This window comes from Augochlora pura, chromosome 2, assembly GCF_028453695.1.
Source record: "Augochlora pura isolate Apur16 chromosome 2, APUR_v2.2.1, whole genome shotgun sequence".
In the NCBI taxonomy this organism is placed as follows: Eukaryota; Metazoa; Arthropoda; class Insecta; order Hymenoptera; family Halictidae; genus Augochlora; species Augochlora pura.
The window spans coordinates 20,477,242-20,494,782 of NC_135773.1; the positions used below are offsets into that span (position 1 = coordinate 20,477,242).

The 17,541-nt window shown below is 35.7% G+C and overlaps 3 protein-coding genes across 4 annotated transcripts; 1 reads left to right on the forward strand and 2 right to left on the reverse strand.

Moving 5' to 3' along the window:
- The first annotated feature begins 1,069 nt into the window (after window positions 1-1,069).
- Spock (secretory pathway calcium atpase) lies at window positions 1,070-13,577 on the forward strand. Its single transcript, XM_078186347.1, has 16 exons — window positions 1,070-1,353; window positions 2,651-2,982; window positions 5,746-5,949; window positions 6,029-6,118; window positions 6,203-6,300; window positions 6,667-6,925; window positions 6,998-7,334; window positions 7,415-7,803; window positions 7,897-8,053; window positions 8,127-8,297; window positions 8,395-8,710; window positions 8,789-8,974; window positions 9,042-9,189; window positions 9,260-9,352; window positions 9,410-9,551; window positions 9,792-13,577. The coding sequence occupies exons 2-16, from the start codon at window positions 2,866-2,868 to the stop codon at window positions 9,923-9,925; spliced, it is 2,841 nt and encodes a 946-aa protein (XP_078042473.1). The 5' UTR covers window positions 1,070-1,353; window positions 2,651-2,865; the 3' UTR covers window positions 9,926-13,577.
- LOC144472922 (uncharacterized) lies at window positions 10,737-12,163 on the reverse strand. The gene is made up of 3 exons (XM_078186380.1): window positions 12,030-12,163; window positions 11,609-11,721; window positions 10,737-11,052 (listed from the first exon to the last, which is right to left on the reverse strand). The coding sequence occupies exons 1-3, from the start codon at window positions 12,045-12,047 to the stop codon at window positions 10,935-10,937; spliced, it is 249 nt and encodes an 82-aa protein (XP_078042506.1). The 5' UTR covers window positions 12,048-12,163; the 3' UTR covers window positions 10,737-10,934.
- Window positions 13,576-17,331, reverse strand: LOC144472913 (uncharacterized). Of its 2 annotated transcripts, XM_078186359.1 has the most exons (5): window positions 16,845-17,331; window positions 15,393-15,514; window positions 14,395-15,321; window positions 13,901-14,029; window positions 13,576-13,826 (listed from the first exon to the last, which is right to left on the reverse strand). In XM_078186359.1, exons 3-5 carry the CDS (start codon window positions 14,413-14,415, stop codon window positions 13,683-13,685), a joined length of 294 nt encoding a protein of 97 aa, XP_078042485.1. In that variant the 5' UTR covers window positions 14,416-15,321; window positions 15,393-15,514; window positions 16,845-17,331; the 3' UTR covers window positions 13,576-13,682. The 2 variants fall into 2 exon arrangements, with proteins under 2 accessions (XP_078042485.1, XP_078042495.1); XM_078186369.1 differs by lacking the exon at window positions 15,393-15,514.
- Window positions 17,332-17,541: the final 210 nt, after the last annotated feature.

Consider the following 17,541-nt stretch of genomic DNA (forward strand, 5'->3'; position numbering starts at 1 on the left):
AAACATTTACATATGAATTGTTTGTAATTATTTTTTAGAAATGAAATGGAATTGTCATTTACAAATTAACTCTCAGTGTGGGTCATTCCCTCCAGAGACGTGTTCTTCAGTTTGAAAAGGCAACATTTCGTGAAGCTATATGTACAGAGTATAGAGCAATGTCAACGAACCGTAATATCGTTCGATTAAACACTAAGCGGGAAAATTGAATAACCAACGACTTCATGCTATTGCTCACGTACGGCTATGCTGTTCTGTTCCCAAATCATACCCACCCGGGTAACATGAAATATTCGTAGTCAACCTGTTCAATAAACCTTTGATTTTATTTATTTATTTCGAGTAGGTCAATCACTTGTCATGTGCACTCACTGTCGTAATACATTTTTCCTGTAAATTCTAATATTTTAATTTCTCACGCAGCTTGAGAATTTTACCTCATCCAAGGCCGTAGAATCTATCAACTTAAAGCGTATTACAACTACGCTAAAATATAGAATAACATTCTTGCGCGTACAAGAATATTGATTTTTCGATATCTTCTGCATTATTTACTATCGTAAATAAATTACACATACGTCGTCCCGAATCAATAATTAATTAGATCTATTATAAAAAATATCTGTGCGTTATCTTGTTAAATCAATGAGAATGAATCTCAACAATGTTGACTAAGGGAACGTCGTGAGTAAATTTGGAAGTACAGTAGGTGTAAAATGTTGCGTTGCGTCACCGTGTTTGCTTGACGTGTCCTGGTAACTGAAGAAGCATCGAGTATAATGGGAAGATACGAACTTGATTTGAAAAATATCTTAAGTATGGTCGACCGTTACAATCGGAGCCCTAGTTGCTTAAAATTTAGGTGACCACTACGGTACCACAAAGTTTCATCAAAATCGGTGCGAAATGTATATGTGGCCCCTTTGTAAGGTCGTCGTACGCTGGATCGACACAGTCTGCTCCACTTCTAATACATTGACTCGAAACGAGTTTGTATGCACACACGTGCAAGACACACGCGCATCAAGCGGCATCCATAGCTGCTTTCCCAGATCAGTACCAGCTCGGTACGGACGGCGCTGCCCGCTACTAGCTGTCATTCGGCACTCGGCTCGGCAGTTACACGTCAACCGATCATCGCGTGTTTCCAGTTCTCCTTTGTATGAGTGCGTAACTGCGTACAGAATTCTACGGCGAAGACGAGACTAACTCGATCATTTTCCAAGATACGATCCTCGGTTCCGCGCAGGAAAGTCTCTACTTGTGAATCGTTTCTCATCCTTGTTTCACCTGGCCACGCATCGGGGCTCAATCCTCCGACGTGCCTCGGATATTAAAAGGGTTATCCTAAGGGTAGGATATTTTTATCGAAAATTCTAGAAACACTCGTGATCATCTTTGTGTTTGAAGTGGTGCAAAGATCCAGTTTGCATACGATCACTGTGAACACGACACTATCGATTTGTAATAACGTATACTACCCCTGACTGAAAGTATTTCACCAAATCGGGTAGATGCCCGTTAGAACAATTATTTAGGCACTACATTCGAGATTCTTCAATTTATTGTTAGTTTTTAAATTAAATGTGCCATACAAATTCGAGGGATAATGTCCTACATTGTTACTGAGTTTTTCACATCCAATAATGACAAAATAGTAGTACAAGTAAATAACATGGTTGCATATCTGTTCATTACTGTATGATTGTATTAGCGTTCTAGCTTGTAGATTCTGTTGGTAGCACATTATTCTTCATAAGTCAATATAAAATTCTAGTTAATATGATATTAATAATATCAGCATTCGAAAATAGGTAATACTGCACAATTATTAAGATTCATTAAATAGAATGACATTAGCTACTCGAATTTAGAGAGCATGCGTATTAGTCGAATTCTAGAATTCCATTTTCTCATGATCGATGATATTTCGATTACGTCGCAAAATATATTTATTGCATGCTTTTGACTTTTTTGATACTAGATATTATTTTGTCTTTTATTACACCAGAAATTGTGTCGTATCCTGTTATAATGCAAAGCTATTTTATATCTGAAAGTTATTTAATTGGCAATTTAGTTTTTAAATTAACGAATAATCATGTATATACATATGCACCTTCCTTTGTTATGAATTATGCATGCTGACCACCAACGTTATCGCTTGTCATGAATAAAATGATATTTCTACAATTTGCTACTGACAAATCGGTAAAAGTAGATAAAAATATTTATATACTTCCATTATCAATTGATACCATTCTTGTCATTACATGATTATTTCATTGCCGCCCATATCCTATTTCGATTAAATGTAATTTTTTGTATTCGATAGTAATTCTCTTGCATGGAACAATAGTATAGCTGGGGTCATTATTAAATCTGTCGACTATTTGGATTATTTGAACTGAGTTTCGCGAACAAGTGAATCGTTTATTCAGCTATCCTTTGAGTCCATTAGTATGTTTGATAATCAATACGTGAATTGAAGTACCGTTTTCTTGACTATGACACATTCGAAAATTCTAGAGAAGCGATAGATGTTTTTTTTCTCTTCATTTGACCTTCGCGTGACTAGAAATCGGTAGAACACTTAACCTCCCCGAACGCGCGGCACACGCTCAATGCTCGTTGGTTGCCGTTTTGACAGGAATTCAGTTGGACCATGAGCTATGTATTTCCGTTTTTCGAAATCGTGAAACCGGATTGACAAATAACAAACGACTTGAAAATTACCAGGCGAAGTTTTCGCAGCATTACAAGCACGATTTGAAAAAGGAAAAGGAAAGGAGCACAGTACTGTGAAACTGGTTGCCGACCAGCAGGGATAGAAGAGAGAAAGGGAGACAGATCTTGCTGGAAGAAATGAAAGACACGGCGGGTAAGAAGTATCAACAGCTTTTCGACGACATCAACACGATACTGCATAAATTGGATGTTAACACGGATAAAGGAAGCGACGAGGATGCAGTTTTGAAAGAGGTAGGAATGTTTGTTTTTCTAATACATTAATGGAATGTTACGGTCTTTTTATCTGCATCATTAAATCGGAATGTAATGTTAATTCTCTATGCTTTTCCCGAAACTTTGTCTTCCACCCTAACAATAAGATTAATGGCTGTTTCAATGTTCTCCCTTTAACTGTGAAAGAAACATTAATATTATTAGATTATATATTTTTTAACGAAATTATATTTCGCGCGTTATTTTCTATAATTAACATATTACTCTATGTATGTTGTTTTTTTTTATTGCTTTTAACAATACATTGTTGACTTTGACTAGTGTTAGTGATAATTGCATTGCGATAATGTATTACTTCGTTGGAATTTATCACAGTTAAACTATTAAATTACCCTTTTACGAACGCTATTTCCTCGAACACTGTGGAGCAATAAATCGTTCAAGGAAATTAGTCAGCAGCATGTTTTCGCTAATGATGTTTCACGGTCACGGATTATTACGTTCACGTTGTCAACTAATAATATTTGAAGATATCCTTAATTAATAAATAAAATTACGATTTTAAAAATAGATTATAGAACATTTGGATCATAAATTCCTCACCTGTTCGTTGATGTAAACAGTACAGTATTCAAGGTCGCAGTGGCTCTGATGGTGGGGTTATTCTATGCATATCATGCAACTGTTGCAATTACTAATCTAGTGAAGTAAAAGTTATCTTCTTGAAAAAGATAACCGTATAAGATATTTGTTGTCTGTTATTAGTACTCAAATCAATTGATAATTCTTTAAGATAAAAACAAATAATTTTTAAAAGTTGAAGTTGCATTAGTAAAATATTAAAATTAAAGTATCATTGGAATTTAATATAATAAAAGGTTTACTTTATGTAACAAAGTAGTAGAAGCCTTTAACTTTATTACAACTGTAACCTATCCGAGTGTTTCGGTATCGATCCTAAACTTACCTTGCCAACAATACCAACCAGGATCGCTATTCTTTCCTGTAAATCTACATCTAGCTAACATTCCTTAATTTCTTCTTAATGAAATATCCTGAACATTATCGATTAAAACAGCTCGTGTAATTATCTACGTGAACGATAATCTTCTTCTACTACTATAGTAGGACACTTAAAGTTTAAACTGCGGATGTTTGCGCAATGTTCAGTATTTCAATACAAATATCCAGATTTTATCTTCTACACACGGACTTGAAATACATGCGGTATAATTATAAAATATACACAAATACTATTGCAGAAAATATTTAATTTCATCTTATAATCGAATATATAATAAATGTTTAATAGTGTGCCGATATTTTTTCAATATTCTATACCAACAAGAAACTATGCGAAATAAGTTTACCTACGCTTAGAACAACAACGTAGTCTTGCGCGTTCGAAGGTAAATGGATCGATAATCGCTGAGACGGAAAATTGAAGGGCAACAATCTATGAAATTATGTTTTTTAAACAGACCGAAATCCTATAAGTTTTTAGATCGAATTATCATAAGTAAAAAATATAATGACTATATGGACGCGAAATATTTAAGAAATACCTTTTAATTATCACAAGAAATATAATTGTTAAATTGAGAGAACCTTTTAATTCCATTTCCTATACAAGTCTAAATAATGCATTTTATAACTGATTGCTGATAGTAAGAAAAGTTTAAATCGTTTTCTCGTGTTTTAAATACAAAGTTCAGCAAAAATTATCGCGTGAAAGAGTTGCATTCCTGCACGTAAAGATTTAATGCTTCTAAGATAGCGTTTTATGTGAGTGCATACAATACATACAAGTATTTACTATTACCTGCAGGTATTTATGTATATGAAATTGTACAAAATCAGTATAAATTCTATTCGGAATATGATCGAATTCTCAATGAAATAAATAAGTTTTGATTTGATTGTAGATTCAATAAATTAATTCATACATACATATCAATATTTACACGTGCAGTTTGCTAACTGCATCGATTTCATGAATTACTAAAGCCCGGTGTCATTCGCTTTGTTTACCTTCTTAATTTATAGTCTTTAAGTATGACGTTTTATTACACCTGTAAACTGTACACACGTGTGTATTAAATTTTACTCACTGCGCAAATCGTCATAGGTTAGGGTGTCCAGTGATAAGCGTTTCGAAGAATGTGACACAAACTTATTTTTAAGAAAATAGTACTTACAGAATTTCATGAGAGCTTTCAGATACTGAAGAAAATCATTTTTAAACGCTCCATACATTCCAATAATTATATTTGTATGAGCATATTTAACGTATACATATACTTGTGTTACACATATATAAAAGTCAAACATAATCCGTAACTCGCAACGCACGTGTCATTAATTTAAGTGTCAGTTTGACGTTATACTCTTTTATTCTTGTTAAGTGCAATAAAATATTTATACAACTTATCATCTTCGAGAGATTACATATTAAAAATATATTAGAAATTACACTTGGTCATTGTGTGTGACAAAATGCATTCTGTTGTAAAAGTGTCAGATGAAAAATTGCATGACATATGTCATGAAAATAATTAATTTTTTAAAGTTATTATTTTAACGATATCATTAAAAATACCAAAATACTCAGTATCCAAAACGTATTGAGATTAAAGATTTAAAGCATTTCTATAAAGAAATGTATTTTATATTGTTTAAAAATGGCTGAAATACTTAACTGAAGGTATAAAATTGTTTGTGTATACAGACAGAAAAAACAAGTGTGACAGAAAAAATATAGGGAATGACTTGTTTTTTAAGGGCCCCAAAGAACAAAGTTCAGAAATGTGGTTAACAACTTCAGAAGCTGCCAGTCTTGGCACAGAGGAAATAGCAGCTAGGTTACATGTTGATATAAGATCAGGATTATGGTCAGAGGAAGCTGACCATCGAAGACAGTTAGTTGGATTTAATGAATTTAGCGTTAAAGAAGAAGAGCCAACGTGGAAAAAATATGTTGAACAGGTATTTAATTCATTTAATTCAAAATTTAAAGTTTCACATTGACATAGGCCACATTTACAAGAAAAATTAATTTTTCCAGTTCAAGAATCCTTTAATTCTGTTACTACTTGGTTCTGCTTTTGTTAGTGTATGTATGAGACAGTTTGATGACGCTGTCAGTATTACAGTGGTGAGTATACAAAATAATATGTACCATATATATGAACAATTTAAATAATATGATTGTTAATTTCATACAATCCTTTTTTTCCAGGCTATCATAATTGTAGTGACAGTTGCATTTGTACAAGAATACCGATCTGAAAAATCCTTAGAAGAATTAAATAAATTGGTTCCACCAACATGTCACTGGTAAAGAACTATATACTATGTTTTCTAACAAGACTTTTGTGTAGTTTTAAACACTAAGTTAAAATTGTTTCCATGGCCTTTACTTAAATCAACATTTCCTTTAGAAATGTGGTTCTTGGAAGATATAGTAACCCATTGCATGGAGCATTCCTTTGCCTTATTAGGAAAGAAGATATGATATCCAATTTGAAAAATAGATCGATAATGGTGAAATTTAGTTGTCTGTAATCCCCACTTAAAAAACTTCAATGTATTTTGACTATCTCGATTTAGGTTCATGATTAAAGTGATTATTTCTTTCTATGCTAATAATGTAAAAAACGCCAAATAATTTTGATACAGCAATCATGTTATTATATTTTTCAGCTTACGAGAGGGCCGTTTAGAAACATTTCTTGCTCGCAATTTAGTTCCTGGTGATATAGTTTATTTAAATATTGGTGACAGAGTACCTGCAGATATCAGGATATTCGAAGCAATAGATTTAGCAATTGATGAAAGCAGTTTCACCGGAGAAACTGAACCAGCACAAAAGTCAACTGTTCCATTACTTAAAACAAATGGGTTGACAACAAAGAAAAATATTGCATTTATGGGTACATTGGTGCGCTGTGGAAATGGCAAGGTTAGTTGTGTAATATAGAATAAATATCATAATATGTAAACAGTGTAAGAATAATTAAAAAATTCTTTGCAGGGTATAGTGGTCAACACTGGTGAAAAGAGTGAATTTGGAGAAGTTTTTTCAATGATGCAAGCTGAAGAAGCTCCAAAGACACCTCTACAAAGGAGCATGGATATTTTGGGGACACAATTATCTTTTTATTCATTTTGTATTATTGGTATTATTATGCTTCTTGGCTGGATCCAGGGCAAAGCTATTCTTGAAATGTTTACGATCAGCGTGAGTTTGGCAGTAGCAGCTATACCTGAAGGTTTACCTATTGTTGTAACTGTAACTTTAGCTTTGGGCGTTATGAGGATGGCTAAAAGAAAGGCTATTGTTAAAAAGTTACCAACAGTTGAAACTCTTGGTACGCACGTATGTTTTATCATTATATAATATTTATCTTATTTCCTCATAACATTACAATGTCATGCCGTTAACGCGTAGGTTGCGTGAATGTGATATGTTCCGATAAAACTGGTACTATTACGAAAAACGAGATGACTGCAACGATCTTAGTAACGTCGGATGGATACGTGGCTGACGTTACTGGGGCTGGCTACAACGATAAGGGAGAAGTTCGAATTCGAAAGTGCGATAATTATGATGATGCCCGTGCTTCTATTAGCCATATGCTGGAAGTAGGATGTATCTGTAACAATGCTATTATACAGAACGACACTCTGCTTGGTCAACCAACAGAAGGTGCATTGCTAGTATTAGCGATGAAGTATGGAATGTACGGAGTCGCAGATAAATATTTACGCCTACAAGAATATCCTTTTTCCTCAGAGCAGAAAATGATGGTTGTGAAATGTACACCAAAGTATGGTGAGGTAAATGAATTGTTTATTATATGTGATTTCATATTGTAACGACAGTTAATATTGTGGCTGCTCCTGATGTTACATATATTGTACATGTTACAGAATAAGCAAGAAATATTTTTTGTAAAAGGTGCTATAGAGAAGATCTTGCCTCAATGTACCAAATATTCTGCTAACGGTCAAGTGTATTCTCTTAATCAGAAGAAAGATGAGGAGTTCCTAACAGAAGCCTATGAGATTGGGCAACAAGGATTAAGAGGTGCATTACAATTCTATTTGTAACAAATTGTTTATACTGACTTTCGTTATGCACAATGTGTTGTTGTTTACAGTACTTGGCTTAGCACGTGGTAAATCATTACAAGATCTCATATATGTTGGTTTGGTGGGAATATGCGATCCACCTAGGCCACACGTTCGTGAATCCATAACAACTCTCATTAACAGTGGAGTTAAAGTTAAGTTGGTTACAGGAGATGCCAAAGAGACAGCGTCTGCTATAGGTATGAAATATATTCCATATCTACAATTTGTATTGTTAGCTTACTTGTAACTGATGTTGTTAGTACAGTATATTGCAATTGACAATTTCTATTTCAGCAAGTACCATCGGGCTAGATGTACTTCACTCGCGGTTAATGTCTGGAGATGAGATTGATTTGATGACTGAACACCAATTGGAGCAATGTATCAATAATGTTAGCGTGTTTTACCGAGTCACGCCTAAGCATAAATTATGCATTGTGAAGGCCTTGCAAAGGGAGGGCAATATAGTGGGTATGACGGGTGACGGAGTGAACGATGGAGTTGCTTTAAAGAAGGCAGATATAGGAATAGCCATGGGTAAAAATGGTACCGACGTTTGCAAGGAAGCTGCGGACATGATTCTAGTAGACGATGATTTCGCAACTATCATGTACATATTTTTGTTAAATTTATTAATAACCTTTCCTTTTTTTTTATACGTTTCTTTATAATTGCGTATTTATTTTAGTGCTGCAATTGAAGAAGGAAAAGGAATTTTTCACAATATAAGGAATTTTGTAAGATTTCAGTTAAGTACTAGTATAGCAGCTCTTTCCTTAATTGCTCTTGCCACTCTGATGGGTATACCGAATCCTTTAAATGCAATGCAAATTCTTTGGATTAATATTATTATGGATGGCCCACCAGCTCAAAGGTAATCTTCGCAGAAAATAGTTTTTATTAATACTACTTTATTATATGTTGAATTATATTCATTACAGTCTTGGAGTCGAACCGGTTGACAAAGATGTATTGAAACAAAAACCACGTAACACGAAGGAGCCAATGATTACTCGACATCTTATCATCAATGTATTATTGTCAGCTACTATAATCATTCTCGGTACCCTGTGGGTTTATAATAGAGAGGTATGAAGTTGTTTTATTAGAAAGCTATTTGTATTATCTGCTAGAATGCTTGAAAAATTTGTTTCGTTAGATGGTAAATGGAAATACTGCAAGAGATACAACCATGACATTCACCTGTTTCGTATTCTTTGATATGTTCAATGCACTAAGCTGCAGATCACAGGTAAGACATTGCAAAATTTGAAGTATTAGTTTTCGCTAAACAGAGTTCTAATTTCAGACAAAATCAATATTCACCATTGGATTGTGGAGTAATAAAATGTTTCTGGTAGCTGTAACGTTATCAGTAATAGGACAAATGTTAGTGATCTATTTCCCACCATTGCAACGAGTTTTCCAAACTGAGGCTCTCACAATAAAAGGTATGAATTAAGCATTACATACCTTAAATAATTTTTCTTCCAAACTTTGTGCATCTTGGCAGATGCAGTGAGATAGTAGAAGAATATACACAAAGTTAGAATACAGAGCGCAAATTTTACATATTTTTACTAGGAAATATTTTATAAATATTCTAAAATATTTTGCCAAACGCCCTGTTATAATTCTTTTTTACGTTTCCTCTCGATTTACTAACGAATTGTTTTCTTCATCTTCTGCAGATATTTTGTTCCTCGTCTTATTAACATCAAGCGTGTTTGTAATCAGCGAGATAAAGAAATTTATAGAGAGACAGCTGTATAGACGACGAGCAGGTACACAATATTATAGTAAATCTGAGATGGATTTCGTATGACAGTTACAGTCTGCCGAAGACAAGGCGGACAAGGATCATATGGAATAAATACCCGGGGAACATCGTACGGGTAGTAGTCGTTCGTTAAATCAACATAATCTCGCTATAATTCGACTATGCTTGCACATTTGTAACTTTGTATGTGCACCTGTCACGACGGAAACGAACATAAATCGCGCCCCTCTCCGTGCGCGTCTAATTTAAGATTCAATCACGATTGACTGGCAGTTTTTTAAACGTTTACAAATATTTCTATCTCTTTGACATACGATAGTCGGTTATTTAAGCGTTCTTAGAATTAGCTGTTCTCACTCTCTCACCTTTTACAGTGGTTATTCGACACCTCATAGACACTACTAGCGATGCTACTGCACATTCCACACACATTCGTTGTAGAAAAATTCGTGAATTTTAACGCTGTAAGCTACTGGTTAAATGTACTCTTAGGAATTCAGCATCGAAGAAACATCGTGATCATTCTATTTCACTTTTCTAATTCGCCCGACTAACGAGACCGATTTATCACAATTAGAACACATCCGTTCGTTAACGCTCGGTTTTTAACATCCTGTCGTCGAGATAGAATGTTGTATCGAACGTATTATTTCGACTAATAAAACGTAATCCAAGACAATGAAACATAAGTCTACGAAATAATCTAGTATACACGAGACAATTGCATTTAAAAATTGATTATAATTCGATGAATAAACGATCTTGTAATGTTCCTTAAATCTATAACAAGACCCGATGTGTTTCCGGTTACAAGAAGTAACAAGTACCAGGTAAGAAAACAAGAATTACACTAATATAACAGATAAATCATTATATTATATTATACATATATATATTATATATACAAACATAACTATGCTAAGCATTGCACACTCTAAATACTTGTGACAATGTGTTCTTGTGATCGGAATCAATATCGCGTGTGTACTGTGTATCACTTTACGAGAAATTGCATTATTATTTATAAATTTTAGTGCGAAAAATACCCTCTATATTAATGGATTCCGTCAAGGGCACTATAAGTTTTGTATTGATAAAGTTCTGGCCCTCCATAGCCGTAGAGTAATTTGCCTCTCCCATTTTCATCGTAATATGGATAGCGATACTTGGGCCTACAAATGATTAGATAACGATTAGTGCGGATCTTCTGATTGCATTTAAGATGAAAAATCAAGTTTTATAGAAAATTAGCTATACAATAAAATTTTCCTGTATCAGTTTCTTTTCATGAAGAATTAATGAATGAATTGCTACATAATCAATGAAGGGATATGCGGAAATAAGAGCTATAGTTTCTTTACATTCAATTCAGAAATATACAATAAGGTATATCAGTAGATTCAGTGAGTCATGAACAGACAACCTATACTCGATATATTCGCGCCTCGACGTTTTGTCGCACTCTATTTTGTTAAACAGTTTACTTTTGATTATGTTAAAAAATATTAAGTTAATATTGGAGATTAATTTTTTTTCAATTCAAATTTATATACCTGGATTATTATATCAGAAATGCAAGAGTACCCTACACATATAGATCAATAGTATTTGTTCCAATATAATTGATGAAACAGACATTATTTATATCGACATGATGAGCGAATAAATGCTTGTATTACTTAATATATTTTCTATTATCACCTATCTGGTATAATTTGCATTCCTCACCGTTCGAAATATTGAAAATTTGGTGCTTTCGGTTGAGCTATCGTTGCTTCGCTCTCAGCAATTAATCCCATCAGAGACGCGATAATCACTGTCGCAAAAACCACGATCGTCCACTGCAAAGTAGGTTAATTAACATTAATGTTGAAACTACAGTTTGCAAAAACGTGCCTCGTCAATCTGCATGCAACTAAATTATAAACTACTCGGACTCTGGCAAGAAACGTACGAAAGGACGTGAAACAGAAACGCTCCGTGGCATGCCCGGTAGAAATGGGTCACCTAGACCTTTCTTTACTCTAATAAAAATTCATTCTTCTCTATGCCTTCTCATCTTTCCACGCTAATTATTTCACATTATGTTTTCGATCTTTCTATCGCTTTATTTCTAGTTTTTTTGAATTCATATATTAATTTTACTCACAGAAGCCTGCCTTGCCATAACGGTGAGTGCCCAGAACGAAAGTTTCGAAAGTTCGTCGCTGCGTTGGTATCGTGCGTGCGAATTCTTCGCCGAAAACAGTTTCTTCTCCGAATCCGCGAAACGGAACAGTTCCACGATCGAGAACTTCGAAAAGGCGATCACTACGCGACTCGTACGATCGGTCTGTTTCCGTTTTTCTGAATCCGTCTTCGGTCAGCCTTATCCTGGCAAACCGTTACCTTTCTTCTCCGACGATGCACCCCTCCACCTCGGTCATGTCTTCGAGGTGATCCAGTGAAAGTCGGACGACGGATGTCGTACGTACTTTGGACAGGTGTTGCACGTAGCATTGTGACGGTATCATAATCGGGGGAACCTTGAGCACATCGCAGCCCTCCGATTCCCCGAAATTCGTCGAAAGCCAATTACGCGATCAATGACGACATTCCTCAAGGTCGATGAAAGAACGAGCATCCTGAATTCGTGACGCGTTTAAAACAATTTCGTAGATTATCGTTCGACCACGATCACGTGCGCAGAAATTGTAGGAACCAATATTCTCATTGTTAATCTGTGTTCATAATTTATTTTCACTTAACCTCTTAACCAACAACTACGGGCATAGTCCGTAGTAGATGATCGAGCCAAACGTAAATATTACGGGCATAATCGATCATGGTATGGAATAAATCGCGCGAATGGCCCGAAGGCTGCGCGAGCCTGTATACGTTTTCGGCCGGAAATTTTCAAACCTAAATCGTTGGTTAAGGGGTTAAGGGGAAGAACATTTCGTGAAAGAGTATCGTAAAAAGTAGATGTGTAAGAATGACTTTAGAAGCATTAATCCGGAAATTAATTCTAGGTTTAAGAGGCTCATTATTTGCGAAGTCAATGTATAACAATTTGCGTGTTACACAATTGTCTATTGTTCACGATGCGCTTTCTATAAGCGTAACGGTAAAGATCCAACTCGTTGTTTAAGCAAATTAGTAGTCACGTTGAGCCAGAGCATCGACATGAGCATGGTTGGACTACTTGTATGGATAATTATCCACCAATAATGTTTTCTTGTCGAGAAGGAATATTGAAGGATTAATTGTATTTACTATACACGTAGTATTCTAAAATCTCAGATCTATGAACGGAGTGTACGAGAAGGGAACAAGAAACACACTACAGAATAGTTTAACTGAAAAAGTTAACCCCTTACACTATAATAACGAGTCAGGCTCGTGATAAAGAAATCAAATTGAATTTTTCTATTATCAATGTTTAGAGACGGAAGTAAATAAAGACGATACAAGAAACAAAAAATGATGTGGTCCTATTAAGGAAAATTTTAAGGATAAATAAGTGGTAATCAACGCAGTGTAAAAGGAGTCGTAGTGCAAGGGGTTAAATATTCTGTATTACTATACATAGACGTCTCACGTGTTAAATCAGTATATCAAATTTCTTATATATCTTACACTATCTTGTGAAAATATTTTGTAGCCTTAATTTTACCAAATAAAATATTCAACAACATAGAACATTACAAGGAATGGACATTGAACATCGTTTTACTTCTTCCCTTCGAACATAATTAAAAAATATCAATTTATGTTCAGCTAGCATTTATTTACAAATTGTCGATCGTTTACGAATTCATTTTCATACAGGCGTGCCCCAAGATCCTTTGTAACCGATACCCATGCCGATCTTTGCTATGGCAATCTCACCATAGCGTCCGTTTTCCTGCTCGTACCTGGCCTGTCTCTGTTTTCCAACTTCCGGATCGAAATCCCACTCGGTTTTCTGCGCACAAAAACATCGGTTCCACTCTACGTATTTTCTCCTTCCTTTCTTATCTCGCGGAAGAGTATACTTGCCTCGTGGATCACCGGTATACCCACTACGTTCTGTTGAATGAGATCTCTGACGAATGTCACGATGCCGGGATGAGGGGCCGACAAGCATGTTTCGGTATAGAATACCAAGACAACTGATGCCAGGATCATCTGAAATCAGTTCGAGTCAGCTAGATAAGTTACGCAAACGGAGCGTACTTTGCATACTGGAAGACTTTATTGGACTTTTACATTTGCTGGATCAGCAAGCTGGATTACCACGTTTTAATTTTATTAATTATATGTAAAGCCAAACCCATGTAGAAAATGTTCGACAACCGTTCAGATTGAATTAATTCAATCCTTAACTTTGACATCATTCGAGCAACGGTGACATAATTCACCGATACGCGCTTACTCGAATCTTCCGCACGTTCTGCGACGGACCAAAAGCAAAATACTGTGCCGTCAACGTTTCATTGAACAATTTCTATATCGACAAGTTATATATGATAACTACAAAATGACGTATCTACCAAATTGCGAGGGAAATCCATGTCGTAGTTCCTGCTGCTCCTAATCACGTAGCGGTTCGCGCGATCCAACGTCGCCGCGACAGTCACTGAATACCAACTACGTCCGTTCGGCTTGGCTACCGAAGTCCGTGTACGCGAGGATAGAGATTATCCGAGTCTGGCGCAACGTGTGCCAGTGAAAGTAAAAAAAAGGGTACGAACGACTGGGACAAACAAGGCGCGAGCCGTTTGAAAAACTATGTCGCGATTTCGTCCGTTGAATGACAATTTCGTATTGATCGGCGATATTCTATGCACGACACCTTACCCCCGGATAGGGGACATAAAGGCGACACGGCGAAATGAAAGAACGAATACTTTGTTCCGTGTCTCCTTGCTCGAAGGATCCCGTAGAAAAACTGTGAAACGAGAACGAGAACGAAACATGCGACGCATCGGTGTCTTTTTAATATTCATACTCGCGGTAAGCGATCCGTCTCGGCAACCGAGAAAAAGGAGCATAGTTCTTGACACGGTTTCACATGTTCTTTTTATTCGAGTGTGCAGATGTGCGTAGCCGTAGAGCCGACGGTGCAAACGCGAGTGACCAGGACACTGCCCTTCGATTTTTCGCCGTCGCGATTGACGGGGATGTTCCGGACATTTCTGTCGGGAGGCAGGATCTGGGAATGGCCGCGGAACAGCCTCGAGGGTCTCTTGAGATTGGTGGCTACTCCGGACACCAGGCAGAAGATGACCTTCGTTTTTAGGCCCGAGGATGGACCGAGAGCCTCGCTCGATTACCAGAGACGTTACGGATATCGTGGACAGTGGCTGATAGACTTATTGGGCGCTGGCTTTCATCCGGACGCGATCTCTCAGCGGCCACTGCCGGCCGCCATTTTGGTACCACCTCCGCCTCCGCCGCATCTGTGATCCTACTGTTTCCTGTAATTTAGCGAAATGTGGATAAATAGAGTGCTGCACGCTGAGAAGTGAATCAGCATGATTGAGAATACCGTATTGAAATTAGCGGGACGATGTTGTGTAAGTTCACAGAGCAAGCGTTGACGAGCTTAGCGTATCCGAGACTTCCGTATCGAAATCCTTAGATGTAATTTTCTGAGAGGACTTTGTCTCTCTGTAAAATTTACACCATTTGTTCCTTTTTTACTTTCGTTTTGTTAGTTATGTATTTGTTAGGGGAAGGAGGACGTAGACCAATGTATGTATATGGCAAATAAATTAATGATCTTCTACACGACGTAATGGCACTAGCGTTGTTAACGCTTTACCGACCGGTAGCTTCTAAATCGACATAACCTGACATTCTTTCACCCGATCTTGTAAGCTCCAATACTATTGTATAATTTTTTAAATATTAGATTCCTTCCGTGATTAATAAATTAATAAAATAAATGAAATAGATGAAATAAATATCGTTTAATGTCAAGGTTATGAAAATATAAAAATGTTAGCAGATATAATTATTCTATGAAATGGGAAATGTTTACGGCCGAATGGCCAGTCGGTAAAATGTCAAGAAAATACTAAGAAAAGAATATGCAATAGCTAATACTATATATAGCTATAACAAAAAAATATATATTAAGAGAAATGGTAATTTAGTTACGAAAAATTTTATACGCGTAAAATCAGACCGTGCTTATGAGATTAAGGGTTACATATATGTAGGGGTTATAGTAGTTTCGCGACTTCGTAACCAGATGGCAGCAAGATTTCATTTGGTGGAATTATAAATCAAGTATCAAATTACTAGTAGAAATGAAGCATTCTGTGTAGGTACTTTATTCAAATTAAAGGTTAATATAATCTGTTTGAAATTGTTGAACTTCGAGAGCTTGAATCACAGCTGGAGGATCAAAAATGACAAATCAAATCGAAAAATCGATATCTGAACTTGGAGATAAATAATATGATCTAAAAATGAAGTATACGAAGTATACTCAATTCTTAATAATATCATTAGAAATTGAGTATAGGGTATACGTAATTCTTAGTTAATAACATTATTAGAAATAGAGTATACGGTATACTATTTATTAATTTGAAAAATCAGGATGTGCATGTCGCCTTCCGATGTGTAATAATAGTCTTGAAATTTAAAGATTTTGCTATGTATATATTCAGCAAACATTGTAATGGCTCAAGTTTTAGTACCGTCACTTAGTCAATAATTTGAGTAAATAAATTTGAATAAATAACGTTTAAATATTGAATAAACGAATATTATGTAAGGCTCTTATAATTTCAGAGAATATTGTACATATTATACAGTATACGTATTGTCTTTCTGTATTTCATTTCGAACGAAATGATCGCCCATTTGGATATCGAAGGCGTCGAGCGAGAAAGATATGGAATCGGTTACGAAAGCGTTGCTCGGAGAAGAGCAACGAACTGTCTGCGGTTTCGCAAATAATTTTTCTATTAGAGCTGGATTTACGAACCTTGGACGTAAACGTGCACATTTTTTGCGTAATATTTCGCTACAGTGTCATCAAGTTTGCTCGATTCAGACAAGTCCCATTACACCGGTTGCGAATTGCTCCAACATTGCGCAAACGAGTTTTCATAATTTCCTTTTACCTTTTTAATTCATGCACAGAAGGTAATAGAAGTAAAGATTTCTCGTCGTCAAAACGGCTAATTAAATAAGTATTGAACTTTGTCGCTATGATAATTCATATAAAGAATGACCTTCAAGATTTTAATGCCCCCAAAGTTACACTTAGCCTAAAAGGATTGACAATTTCCTATTTTTTCGAACTATACATGCAATAGCTGTCTCATAGTAGAATCATAATGTTTCATTAATTAACACGTGCTTCCTGTTAATTTGAAAGATAAGTAAGTTTAAAATTTTGCTCATTCCCACGTTAACCATTCTCGATTACGTTGCTCTTTTTTGCGTAGTAGAATCAAATTCGACGTATTGTTTACTGAATGTCAGTAATTTAACTGAAACTGAATGGTTAGATCATGAACTATACACTTTTTAGCTAAAGCGGGCTTCTGTTTCCTTCCACTAGAAGCGCAACTATCGCCTCCAGAAACGGCGCCATCGCTTCTGTTAGATCGACGCGTCATTCGCGTCCAGTGGTCTATTATTTCGTTTTTAACGTAATTAATTCAAGTGTTGCAACA

Bases quoted from the DNA above. Each gene is read 5' to 3' on its own strand.
- Spock (XM_078186347.1), top strand. From the start codon at position 2,866: ATGAAAGACACGGCGGGTAAGAAGTATCAACAGCTTTTCGACGACATC. The intron at 6,119-6,202 runs GTGAGTATACAA...CTTTTTTTCCAG, and splicing joins ACGCTGTCAGTATTACAGTG to GCTATCATAATTGTAGTGAC. The intron at 8,711-8,788 runs GTACATATTTTT...TATTTATTTTAG, and splicing joins GATGATTTCGCAACTATCAT to TGCTGCAATTGAAGAAGGAA.
- LOC144472922 (XM_078186380.1), bottom strand. The intron at 11,053-11,608 runs GTGAGGAATGCA...AATCATTTGTAG, and splicing joins AATTTTCAATATTTCGAACG to GCCCAAGTATCGCTATCCAT.
- LOC144472913 (XM_078186369.1), bottom strand. From the start codon at position 14,415: ATGGATTTCCCTCGCAATTTG. The intron at 14,030-14,394 runs GTAGATACGTCA...AACTGATTTCAG, and splicing joins TGGATTTCCCTCGCAATTTG to ATGATCCTGGCATCAGTTGT. The intron at 13,827-13,900 runs GCAAGTATACTC...TTTTGTGCGCAG, and splicing joins GTATACCGGTGATCCACGAG to AAAACCGAGTGGGATTTCGA.